At 35.1% G+C, this 13,909-nt stretch overlaps 1 protein-coding gene across 1 annotated transcript; it reads right to left on the reverse strand.

The window, feature by feature from the left end:
• Positions 1-8,326: 8,326 nt before the first annotated feature.
• LOC110025631 lies at positions 8,327-10,639 on the reverse strand. The gene is made up of 3 exons (XM_020726211.1): positions 10,340-10,639; positions 9,013-9,230; positions 8,327-8,957 (listed from the first exon to the last, which is right to left on the reverse strand). The coding sequence occupies exons 1-3, from the start codon at positions 10,637-10,639 to the stop codon at positions 8,327-8,329; spliced, it is 1,149 nt and encodes a 382-aa protein (XP_020581870.1).
• Positions 10,640-13,909: the final 3,270 nt, after the last annotated feature.

Genomic DNA, 13,909 nt, shown 5'->3' on the forward strand with positions numbered 1-13,909 from the left:
AAAGCTGCAAATATATATATATATATATATATATATCCTTCTTACATAGCATGAATATAAGGAATAGCCAACTTATCCCCATGTAAAAGAAAAGATAAATGGGAAGGAGGAGAGTTTCCTACCACAATGTGTTCAGTGTTCCTCCCCATGAAAGCCAACCAATGTGCATGACCATTACCTTCTCTAGGAGTATGTTTAAATTTCACCTTGCAACTTTTTAAATAATGCTTCATTTTTTTTTCCACCTGAGAATATACCAAGGAGGAGCTTCTTCATTAAGTAGTATTCTGATACAAGTAATGGATTTAGACTCTACAATCAAAAGACCCATCTGGCAATGGTAAGAAAAGGTGATAGCCCAAAAAATTGCTATCATTTTAGTCTCCAATGCATTAGAAGCCCAAGGTGGAGAAGAGAAAAATAGAATGCACTTCCCCTGGGAGTTCCTAAAAACTCTCCCAAAACCTACTGCATCCCTAGTATAGCTGCCATCTGTGTTCACTTTCAACCAACTTGGAGAAGGAGGGGTCCAAAGAATTAAAGAGGGCTTGAAGCTTTGCTAAAGTTTAGTACTTGACATCCAATTCTTAATGAGATTAGGGAAGTGTTAGTATTGAATAATTTTTTGGATATAAGAGGTACAATTGAAAACCACAAACTTGACCAAAGAATGAAGGTCCTCATAGTTAACTTGATTTTTTCTCATCCAAATAAACCATGCAACCAAGCAGGGAATTACCCACAGATTAGCTTCTTTCCAGTCCCACCAGCAAAAGGAAAACTTATCCCAACACACTTTAATAGCATCAATCTTGAGCTGTCTAAGTAGCCCAGACCAGTTCCTTTGAGAAAATTCACAAGTAAAAAAGAGATGGTCTACAGTTGCTTCCTCAGCTTTGCACAGATAGCAACAGGAGGGACCCCTCAGACCTTTCATTTTTAAGATATCATCAGTGTGAAGCAAGGAAAGCCACAACCTCTAGTAGATAAATGACAAAGAATGTGTTAACAACTTACCCCAAATGTCTTTCCCCCAATTCACTGGCTGTCAATGGAAGAACTTTTGATAAATAATGAAAGAAAGTTTCTGTGAAGAAGATTGTTTTGTAATGAGTCTGTCCTTTTGATCAGTATAGAAGGAAGTATTCTTAACCATCTGAATTTGTTCACTATTGAGTATAGTGTTCAACATTCTGCAATTCCATTGGTCATCAGACCAATAATCTTTAACCTGGGAGTGATAATTGGGGTTTAGGGTAGAACAATCAAGCTTCTCCCCATTCCATACCCATTTATCCAACCAAAAATTAATTTGCCCTTCTCCTAGTTCCCAAATGAAAGGCTCCTCAGCTTGATTTCTGATATCTAGTAGTTTAGACCAAATCCTGGAATCTCCCAATTTTTAGTGACAATAGTGGGATGTACAGACTTGCAATACTTCCCCATAATATATTTAGCCCAAAGACAAACCTGGGCCCTGAATTTGATCCATAACTTGCAAAGATTGATAAAGCTTAAATGCTAAAAATCCTTAAAACCAAAACCTCCAGCTTGAAGAGGTTTGCAGAGTTTCTGCCAAGAGAGCCAGTGAAATTGTTTCTTTTGTCCAGCTCACAAGAACTTGTTAAAGATTCTCCCCAAGAGCACTTGAGTACCTTTCTTCATGGTAAACATTTGGAGGGCATAAGAAGGGATAACAGTCAAGATGCTTTTCAGTAGAGTGATTCTCCCCCATTAGATACGAGAAATGAGGAGAGGCTTCAAACATATTGTTTAGAAGCCTTGAAAAATAATCCATAGTCAAAATAAAGATTGTAGGGGACAAGGCGTCCCCTTGTTTAATTCCCCAGGAAGCAGTGAAGAACCCATGATGCTTGTCATTGATTAGAACAGAATGTGCATTACCATTGAGCCATCTTCCCAATAAATTTATGAATTCAACAGAAAAGCCCCTAGCTGATAAGTTTCCAAAATGAAATCCCAATTGATGGTGTCATAAACCTTTTTAATATCCAGTTTGAAAATAACATTACTTTCTCTACATTTCCTGTCCAGATCTAACAAAAGCTCCTGTGCCAACAAAATATTTTCAATGATATTTCTTCCCTTAACAAAGGCCACCTGATTAGTACTGGTGAGGTTTTGGAGATGGGGGTGGAGTCTGGAAACTATAATCTTGCTAATCACTTTAGAGATTACATTGGTTAAATTGATTGGTCTAAAATCCCGCAGTTTTTCCTGGTTTGATTCTTGGGAATCAAAGTGATTATAGAGGAAGTAAAATACCTTGGGGGATCAATGCCCATGAATAAATTCTGCACTGCAAGAATAAACTCTCTTTTGATTAAAGACAAAGACACCTTATAAAATGTAGTTGTAAACCCATCTGGCCCAGCAGACTTTTGTCCATCAATGGAATCTTGACCAGCTTTGATTTCAACCTCCAAAGGTATTTGTGTCAGCTCTAACCTGTGTACATACTCCTGACAATCAGAGAAGAGATCAATATCAATTGGAGATCTAAAAGGTGGCTTGCAATTAAACAGATTCTGAAAGTAGCTGACTGCATCTTGGGCAATTTCTCCAGCATCACTTAGAATCTGATTTGCTGAATCAGTAATAGATAGAATCATGTTACATTTTCTCCTAAAATTAATACATGTATGACAAAAATTTGTGTTTCTGTCTCCCTCAATGAATTTTGTAATAACAGCCTTTTGTTTAAAAAAAGCTTAAGTATAATTAATCTAGGAGAGAAGGGCCTCATTGGCCTTGTATAAATCTACTTCAGAGTTCTATCCCCTTTGAAATCTAACTTCAAACCTAAAAACCTCCTCTTGAGCAGTTGTCAAATTTTCATGAACATTCCCAAACTTATCCCAGTTCCAACTTCTTAGATGAGAAGCCACTTTTTTTTTAAGATGCCAAAGATTCAACTAAGGGTTTCCATTACCATCTGATCTCCAAACCTTTTCAGTCTCAATGAGGAAATCAAGGTGGAGAGTCCACATGTTTTGAAATCTAAAGGGAGTGCCACCAGGACTAGCAGAATTTTGGATGGAAAAAAGGAGAGGCTTGTGGTCAGACCCTGCCATTACAAGATGAGAAACTATAGTGAAAGGAAAAGTCTGTAGCCATTTGGAATTACCCAGCATTCTGTCTAGCCTTTCCCACAAGGAACCCCTTCTCCAAGTATATTATGGACCTTGGTAACCCAAATCAAATAAAGCATCATCAATAATAAAGTAATTGAATCTGTTCATTGATGAAAGTAAAGGCGGTCTTCCACCTCTTCTTTCAGCAAATGAGGTGATACAATTAAAATCTCCCCCAAAAATCCAGAAGGAATCAATAGATTAACCAATATGCAGTAAATCCAGCCAAAGGGTTTGTTGATTCCTGGCAATGCTGCTATCATATATAAATGTGGCATACCCAAACTGAGCACCAATAGAGAATTGGATATGGAGGAATTGAGGGTGATTCAGCAGGGCAGACCATTGTAACTCAGATCTAACAAATATCCAAAATTTATTATTCAAATTGGCGAAATGATTAAATTTAGGGAATTTTATTAAAATATTTTGAGGGTGTTTTGTGACCATAGCCTCCAACAGAGTAAAACACCAAATTTTATTTGTTCTAACAAGATGAATTAATCTCTTGAGAGAGAGGAGGGGTCGGCTACACCCCTTATATTCTAACACAAAAAGTTGATCATTGTGAAAAGGTTTTCCCTTTTCCTCTAATTCTGGGGTAAATTTCATTTTGCTTATTTATGGAAGGCCCATCTAATGATTGAACTTTGTTTTAACTTCATCCTACCTTTCTTCTTTTTGTTGCTTTTTTGAACTTGTCATTCATCAATGAGCACCTTTTTTAAGCTGTTAAGAGTGGGATTATCAAACTTGTGTGGGTTAATATCCAATTGTCTCTCATCTTGAATAATATCCTCCATTTGTCCTTCCTCCAAATGAGGATAGTAGTTAGATGCTAATTTCTGAGTGACACCCTGATCATCATCAACAACTATAGGGTTGATCTGAATAGTTTGTTTAACCATCTCACCCGTACAAGCAGGCGGTGGGATAACAATTTTAGTGGCATGAACCTCTCCTAAGCTTCCTCCCACCTCCATTGTAGAATGTGAAACAACCTCTATAGAAGTAGCAACACTCTCCTTATGGGGGCCAGCAACCTTCTTTTAGAGGGTGGATGAAGTCTATAACAATTTTCTAAATTATGCCCAAACATTCTGCAATGAGGACAATAGAGAGGTTTTTGTTCCACCACAATATTCTACCAAAATCCATCCTCTTCAGTTCCAATCCAAACCATTTTCACATCAAGAAGGGTTATATCCCTTTCAACCAGAACTCTAGCCCCAGCAGGTCTAGCCAAATTATAGGTTGGAGCATCCACCTTCAATGGACAGCCAATAATATGAAAAATATTAAACAGAACATTTTGATGATATAAATAAATTGGAAGATAGGCAGTTTGAACCACATGGGGACAATTGGAGGCTCATTATTTGGATCAAAACCAAGAGTCCACTTAACAAGTTTCATAGGAGTCTCAGCAATTAGGAGAGATTGTTTAGCAAAAATTCTAGCATAGTATTTTTCATTAAGGAGTTTAATTAGAAGGTGCTACCATCCATCAAACCCAACTTCTAAGCTCTAGTAAGATTAAGCTCTTCAAAAAAATTCCTAACATAATCCATTATTGGATGACCAAATTGGAATTTTCCAATTGAAGTAAATTTAATGGTTTCTATTAGTGATTGAATTTCCCTGAGAGTAAATAAAATGGTTGGTTCACCATCTTTTAAACCAAGTGGATTAACATAGGGACAAGCCCCTTTATCTGTAGCAGCATCATGAAGAGCTTAAGGGAAAATTAAGTGATCAAAGGACTTTGGGATGTCCTGCCCCTTGCCAACAACACCAACATATGTAGCCTTGGTCCATTGAGCATTCATTTCAACATCAATGCGGTAATCCTCCATTGAACCCAGCCTCCCGGATATCAATGGAATAGCAATTTCAAAACTCAAAAGCCTGGGAAAGTGTCAGAACACACAACCCAAGCAAAATAGGAGAAAACCTTATAGAACACCACCCAAACAAACTGGAACAGCTCACCAAACCAAAAGCAGGCAATGAAACAGTAGCTCAAAGAATGACTGCAGTAGCCCGAAAACTTTCTAAATACAACACTCTTCTTAACTCCTCCAGTTAAGAAAGAAGTTCACCCTTAATCAACAACACCAAGCTCCACAATCAAGCATCACAGCGCCACCGAGAAGGAGCCATCAGATCACAAACCCTAGCAGAGCAAAGCTGGATTCAGCCATATATATATATATATATATATATATTAATTAAAAAAGGAGTGACAGAGACTCCCTACATGTTAAACTGAAATAAGGTTACAAAGTTATATGGGGCTTGGTTCACAGACAAACCAAGGATCACCTAAAAGGGGGCATGGCCTCCCAAGAGAAAACAAAATACCAATGTAACCTATCAAAACACCTGTCCCCAAACAATAGGGCTAAAAAGAATAAGGAAATGAAACATAACAAAACAGTAAGGACTTAAGGAAACAAAAGCCCTCCCTAGACAACATGGTTAGAATAAACATCAGTGGACATCCCTCTTCTAATATAAGGCTGATCAGAGAGATCTGCCATAACCAACAAAGCCAGCTCCACAGGAGGGGTAGTAAATGCTTTTGGCAACATAGACAAAGCACCTTGATGTGCAAGCCAATTAGCACATTTGTTACCCTCCCTGAAAATATGCTTCCAGATAATCTGAAGGTTATGAGTCAACTTCATGTGAGTGATTTTCTTAACAGCATGTATAAGAAACCAATGTGGGGAGATGTTATCTTTTAAAAGCTGGAATAGCCATAATGAGTCCATTTCCACAATTAGTTGGTTCCATCCCATAACAACAACTATTTGAAGGGCCCATACCACAGCTAAGGCTTCAGCCTGCAAAGCATTTAGAGCAACAGTAGGAAATTGGAAACACAGTAGGCAAACCCCAACATTATTTCTGAAAATCTCTCCAATTCCAGCAGTGTGTCTTTTATAACTCCCATCAGTGTTGATTTTGATCCAAGGATAAGAAGGTTTCCTCCAATGGAATAGCTGAAATTTTGGTATGGCAGTAGAAACTTGGGTATTGAGGATTTGGGAACACCCAGGAATTTTAATCTTATACTCCATGAGATTGATCATCTTAAGAGTATATGCCAAGCAGTTGGTAGCAATTTGTGTAGCACTTTGGATTTTTTCCTCATATTTATTATTATTCCTTGCCATCCAAATGAACCATGTAGTAATAAAGGGGATCATTTCAGCATGGTTCCCTTTCCAAATTTTCCAGCAGTCAAGGAAGTTTCCAAAATTCAGTAAATGGGAAGGAAAACTAAGATTAGCAGCTACCTGTGTCCAAACCCCTTGAGCAATAGGACAAGAGAAAAACACATGATTAAGGATTCCTCTTGTTGGCAACAGAAAGCAGATCTTGAAGGTCCTTTCATACCCTTGAGTTTGAGTATATCATCAGTGAGAATAATGTTATGAAAACATCTCCAGGTGAAGAAAGACATAGAGGGGCTGAGGTATTTCACCCACATGGCATTACCCCAATCCTTATCGTGCCAATTGTTTAATTGGGAGTATGCAAATTTGGTAAAAGAAGTATGAGAAGGATTTTTAGTCACAATTCTATCTGGTTTCAATGGATTAATTGGGGCCTTAAGAATTTGAAACACTTGTTCAGGATTCACCATAGAAGCCAACATGTCTCTATTCCAAAGATGATTATTCCAACAAAGATGAATAGGGGTGTTGATAGCTGAGTCCAGAGAGGTTGATGGTTCCAATTTACCCTCCAAAAGCCAATTATCTAACCAAAAATCAACTTTTCCTTGTCCCACATCTCAAATAAAAAGGTCTTCAGCCACACACCTAATATGCAAGAGCTCAGTCCAAATTCTAGAATCCCCAGATTTTCTACAGGTAATTGATGGATGGGAGTGTTTGCAATGTTTTAACTTCATATAGTTAGCCCACAAAGATTTCTATTCTCTAAATTTAATCCAAAGTTTACAATAGAAGATTTCATGGAGCTGTTGGAAGGATTTCATGCCAAGCCCCCCTGCAGTTAGAGGCAGACAAAGCTTTACCAACTAAACCAGTGAGCTTGTTTATGATTGTCTTCCCACAAGAATTTATTCAACATCACCTCTAGAGTTTTCTGTATACCTCCTTTCATTTTCATCATTTGCAAAATATACATAGGAAAAGAAGCCAGTATACTTTTAATTAAGGTTAACCTTCCCCCCTGTGACAAAAAGGAATTAGTCCAACAAGAGATTTGTTTGGAAATTTTAGAAACCACCTCATCAAATTGAGTTTGCTTCTTCCTTCCTTTAATTAACTGTACCCCAAGATAAACCAAGGGGCTGGTAGTAGATTTAAAACCAGTGAAATCTTTAATCCAGTTTTTGGTAGCAGGATTTAGCTTATTGCTAAATATAAGTTGACATTTCTTTGAATTCAGAGAGAGACCAGAGATCTGTTGGAACAAGTTCAGCAGATTAACCACCTTCTTCACTGCTGGTTTTGAGGCCTTAGAAAATAGTATGAAGTCATCAACATAACATAGATGACTTATGGAAAAAATTGCTTTATTAGAAAATTCGAGATATTCTCTTTCAGAAAAATTATGGTTAAGAAGCCTAGATAAGTAATCCATAGCCAAATTGAAAATGTAAGGAGAAAGGGGGTCATCTTGTTTAATTCCCCTCGTAGCTTGGAAATGCCCTTGAGAATTCCCATTAATAAGAATGGTATAATAATTATTGTTGAGCCACCTGGGGATGATTTGGCAGAAGGAATTTTGAAACCCCCTAGCTTTAAGAACCTCCAAGATAAAATTCCAATTGATAGTGTCATAAGCTTTAGAGATGTCCAACTTATATATAAGATTACCCCCTCTGCAAGGCTTGTCAATATCTAGCAAGAGTTCCTACGTAAGTAACACATTATCAGTAATTTGTCTTCCTGTAACAAAAGCAGACTGATTAGTAGAGATCATCCAATATAAATGTGGTTTTAATCTAAAAACCAAAAGCTTGCTAATAAGTTTAGACAGCACAGTGGTGAGAGAGATGGGTCTAAAATGATCCCAATTAGATTTATGGTCTCCCTTTGGGATTAAAGTAATGGTGGATTGAGCAAAGTAATGTGGCATATCCTCCCCTCTGAAGAAGGCTTGGACAGCTTCCACAACATCAAATTTAATCACCTCCCAAGTTTTATGTAGAAAGTAGAAGTAAAACCATCTGCACCAGCCACCTTGTCACCATCAATAGAACATAAAGCTTTCCAAATTTCTTCCTCAGTAGGAATAAATGTTAAATCCAAGCAGTGAATATCAGAGAATTTGTCATTAAGTAAGTTAGGGTCAAAGTTCAGGAGAGTAGCCTTATGGGGTTCAGATAAAAGGTTTTGAAAGTGATCAATAGCATCTCTGTGAATTAGATCAGTACCTTGGACCCAAATGCCATTGTGATTTTTAATCTTCAGGATGGTGTTGGAATGTCTTCTTTGTTTAATACAGGCATGGTCAAACTTTGTATTCCTATCCCCATCAACAAATTTTTTGATGGCAACCTTCTGTTTATAGAACTCTTCCTCCCAATGAATAGCTTGAAGCAGATTTACATTAGCTAATATCAGGTTCTGTTCATCAGAGAGCCCCATTTGAATGTTTAATTTAGTTTGTTTCACAGCAGCTTCAACCTCTTCCACTTTTGCTGTAAAGTTGCCAAAGCAATTCCAATTCCAGGCTTTCAGCAATTTAGCAACTTTTTTTTTGAATTTACCATAGTTTAATCCAAGGAGGGAAGGAGGAAACATGTACCCAAACAGACTTAATAAAGGAGAGGAATTCAGGATGTTCAACCCAAACATTAAAGAATCTGAACCTTGGTAAGGGAGCAACAATATTAGGGGATATAGAAATAAGCAAAGGCCTATGATCAGAACATGTGTAAGGAAGATGGGAAATTGTAGTCATAAAGTTGGTATCCAGCCAAGCTTGATTAACCAGGAATCTATCAATTCTTTCAAAAAGTTTTCCTCTTCTCCAAGTGTCCAGAGGTCCCTGATGAGGAAGCTCAGCAAGGGCAGTGTTCCTGATGTTCTGATTAAAGAGTAACATTTGTGTAATGTCCATAGGATTTTTCATTCAATCTAGCTATACTGTTAAAGTCTCCACCAATGATCCAAGGTCCATTAATATAGGATTTGAGATGCTCGATTTGTTGCCATAATATAGCTTTATCATTTGCAGAACTCCCAACATAAATGAATGTAGTCTGAACATGTAGAAAATCCCATATAAGCTGGATATGAAGAAATTGAGGTTGGTCATTCAAGATCTGAACATTCAGGTTACTCCTATAGAAAAACCAAATTTTGTTATTAATATTGTAATTACAGTTGAAACTTGGGAAGTGTTTTCTAAATCTGCAAGGAGTGCATTGAACCAAAGGTTCAAGAATAGTAACACACAATAATAACCTGTGCTTCCTTACCAACTGTCTAATTCTGATCAAAGATTTATGATAAAAAATCCCCCTGATGTTCCAACACATCAAATTAATCATCTGAAAGGAAATGGAAACCCAAGGACTGCTATCCAAACAATCCAGAAAAATGACCAGTGATCTGCTGACATGAGACATATGAAGGAAATAAAAGGACTCCCATATCTTTCAAGAAAGTTGGTAGAGAGCATAAAGAACTCTACCAACACCCAAAGACCAAAAAGACCCTTTCTCAAATTATTATTGTTGTCACAACAAACCAAAAAATAGACTAGTGACTTTTGAATCAAAGGCAAAGGAATAGAGGCAAAGGAGTAGACAATCTTCCATATCTTCTTAGATATAGAGTATATAAATGTTGATAAGAGTCTGCTATCACCCAAAGGCCATAGAAACCATTCTCAACATATAATAACTGAAGTTAAGGAAAAAAAATTAAAGGTCTTCTGAAAGACATAAAGTGAATAGAGGTCAATAACCAAACCAGAGAGATTTTAAGCATTTTGAGGGTAAAGATGGGGTGAAGGTTGTGATCTGGATCTGGTTCTCCCTTTAGAGGGTCCAGGAGATGATCTAACCTTCAGAATATTGCCAATGGAAGCTGCCTCTCTTTGTAATCTTTGAGATTTTGTGGTTTGTTTTTTCTTTCTCTTAGAGGTCTGCATAACTCAATACTCCCCCAAAGGTGGTTCAAATTAGTAACCTTTTCTCCTTCAATCACATGATGCAATTGTTGTTCCTGAATTGGATCCTGTAGCCTCTCCTCAAAGGAATGAACTGTGGGGGAAATTATAGTAATGATATTGGGTTCCTCTCTTAGCACTTCCTTAGGAGGAGGAGGAGTAATAGAAATAAAGGAGGTTGGAGAGTTCTGAGCCTCATCCTGTAAGCCATCCTCATTAACCCCAGGAAGTTGAATGGGGGCAATTTCCTTCAAAGAAGACTGTTTCCTTTTCACTGGAGGGTGTAGCCTATAGCACCTATCCCTAGTGTTCCCAAACATCTTGCAATGTTGATAATAATAAGGCCTTTGCTCAAGGATTACCTCCTGCCAAAAGTCATCCTGTTCAGAGCCTATCCACACTCTATTAATTTCAGGCAAGGTGATATCTCTTTCAATGAGATTTCTAGCATATAATATATATAATTTTGAAAAAGTATTATTTTAAGTTTTAAAAATACGAGACCAAACCGTTCTCATATTTGCAATAGTTTAAATGATCGAGCACAACACCACAAATAATATATCTATCTCGAAAGATAGATACATTACTTGCTAGTGATGCTCGATTAAATAAACTAAGGAATTTATAAAATCCGTTAAAGTATGCGAAAACCCATTTTTATGTTGACTGACAAGTTCCCATATTTAATATAAAATAAATTAAATAGGGTTTATATTAAGCTGAGTTCTTAAAGTTTCCTATAAGGGCAAACCACTATATTTAATTAAATCTTAGATAACTGAAGTCACCTAAGAAAACTCTTGATTTAGATCAGGGAATACTGTTTTCAAGAATTTCAAGGGCTAGGGATTTTCAAAAGATTAAACCAAAGGAGTGTCAAAGGAAAATGACTTAAATTTGGAACATTGTTATGAAATCTAAAGGAAGAGGAACTAGAGGTTATCACAGACCTTGAGAAGAACCCCGATGACTTCCTAAGCTATCCTATGGTTTCGCTTTAGTTTTGAGAAGAAAAATTATTTAAATATTACATCCTGCCAATTTTCTTAATTAGGGCTTACATTTGCATGACACTGTCATACAAATAGCCTGGAAGATATAGGGATTTATGTCGTAACAAATGACAACCTCAGAGCCTAAGGCAAGTTAGGGCTTAAATTATATAGCAGAGCTATACAAATATAGCAGAGCTATAGAGCTATACAAAGGCCTAAAGATAAAGCGAGGATTTACGTTGCACTGGGAAGACAACCTCAAAGTTCTATTGCTTATTTATTTAATTCTAAAGTAAGATATGTTGTTGTAGATCCTCATGTTATTGTAGATCCTCATGCTATTGTAGATTGCTATTGTGGATTGCTGCTCATGAAGTTAGCTCCAAGCTCCTCGACAAAGTAGCAGTCTTAAAGGTCAAAAAGGTTTTACCATATGTTGTAAGGTTATGAGGGGGTTAAAGTTGATTAGAACAATATCGGATAGGATCCCACAATCCCCTCATTATGGTACTACTGTTTTCTTTTCAATTTATTTAGCTTAAACAAGTTGTTACACTTATTTAAACTGGGAAGATTTCATTAGCAACCGCGGGTTACCTCATCCGAGGGACTCCCGTAAATTCAAAAGGATGTTTTAAGTTTAGTGATATTTCAAAGGATTTATGGTTACCTTTGAAAGAGTTTGTTTTAGTTTTTTGAAAATATCGATTAATTTTTAAAAATGGTTTTGATTTTTTTGCAAGTAAAGTAAAATGCATAATCAAGAAGTTATAATATTTTACAGCAATAATAAATAACTGTAAATGAGTGCCTGTCATCTTTTCGGCATTCTCGTTGAAAGATTTTAGCTTTTGCAACATTTATATCTATTTGCAGGAAATTAAATAAAATAGGAAAAGTCAGAATAGTTGAAGGTGTATCTAACAAACACAAGTCATGACTCGACAAGTCCTTAAAGATCTTAGCGGATGATTTCCTAGATCAAAAATATAATATCCAAGAGATCTTAAAATGTTTGGGACATGACCTTGAACAACTTTTAAAATCACTCAAAACATTCTGAGTTCATTTTGAACTTATTATCTTATTCCATTAATCATCTCAAAATTTAATTATCTCTGTGCTCAGTGAACCTTGATATTTCAACTATCCTAAGAAATGAAGGAATTTAGATAGTCACTTAACCTTTTATTTGACAGTTATATGAATGGGTACCCCAAAGGGAAAGTCCAAAGTCAGTAAAGACTTTAATGTCAGAAGTTATAGTAGGGCCTAAACCGTTTGAAAGTGTTTATCAATTAATTAAGTCCATCTTTTCTAATCCCAATCAAGAAAATTCTTACATATCAAATCTAATTCACTATTAGGCCCTCTTGATTTTAATATTATTTTTTTTAAGTAATTTTATAATAATTAAATATTAAGTAAAAAGAAGTCCTAATTCTCATTAATATCAGACTCAGCATCCAATCATCAATTAGTGGGCTTTAAATGAGTGGATTATTATCTTAATAACTTAAGCTCAATACTTTAGGATCATCTTAATTGAATTATCTTCCAAATCATGAAAATTATTAAAATTATAATTCTACTCTTATCATGAAAAGGATGGCAATTGGTTTCTACCTCTTAGCTCTTCATATTTCAAACACCCAAAAGACTTTATTATAATAAATATTACCCATTTACCCTTTGATTAATTTTAAAATTAAATTAAGGCATTAAAAATCCAAAATTAACATTTTGCCACTAGGCTCTCTATCCTATAACTTTTTAAATGAAACTCAAGTGACCTTGAAATTTCCATGGAGACTCAATCATTAGTTAATTAAAATATTAGAGGAGATGATGTGGTCTTTTAGATTTTTTATTTGATTTATAAAATTATTTTAATTCAAAAATAGGATTTTCAATATTAATTCATGTAATTAATCAAAATAAGATTTTTGGTCATGAGATAATTATTAGAGGTTCACCCAGGTCAGAGGAACACTTGGACAAAATTCCATAATTTTTTTAAAATTATGTTTTAATTATTATAATTATTTAATGATTTTTTACTGATTATTTAAATATAAAATATATTTTAATTTTAAAAATTACCTTTTATATTTTTATTAAATCTCCTTAAGTTCAAGGAATTCAAAGAAATAAATTTCATATTTTTATGATTTATATTTCATTTATTATAACTATTTTAATAAAAAAACAAGGAAAATATATTTTAGACTTTTAAAAATTTATTAATAATTTAGAAAAACTAAGAAAAATATTCTAATGAGTCCTAAGTGATTATGAAACAATTAGGCACACTTTAGACTATTTTCATATTTCCTTTTAAAATTTTTAATTTTTTTAATTATTTTTAAATTAAAATATAGCTTAGAAACAAAATATTTTCTCAAAAATAATTTTTATTTTTCCTAATTGCTCCTGATCACAAGGAACTCATAAAACCACTTTTAATAATTTTTCTAAGTATATTTAATTTAATTTAATTATTTTTGTATAAAAATATAATTTTTCTTAGAAAATCAACTTTAGTACTTAAACTTAATCAAACAAATTTCAAATTTTTAGAGTGAGTGAGCG

Source organism: Phalaenopsis equestris, unplaced genomic scaffold (genome assembly GCF_001263595.1).
Source record: "Phalaenopsis equestris unplaced genomic scaffold, ASM126359v1 Scaffold000318, whole genome shotgun sequence".
NCBI lineage: Eukaryota > Viridiplantae > Streptophyta > Magnoliopsida > Asparagales > Orchidaceae > Phalaenopsis > Phalaenopsis equestris.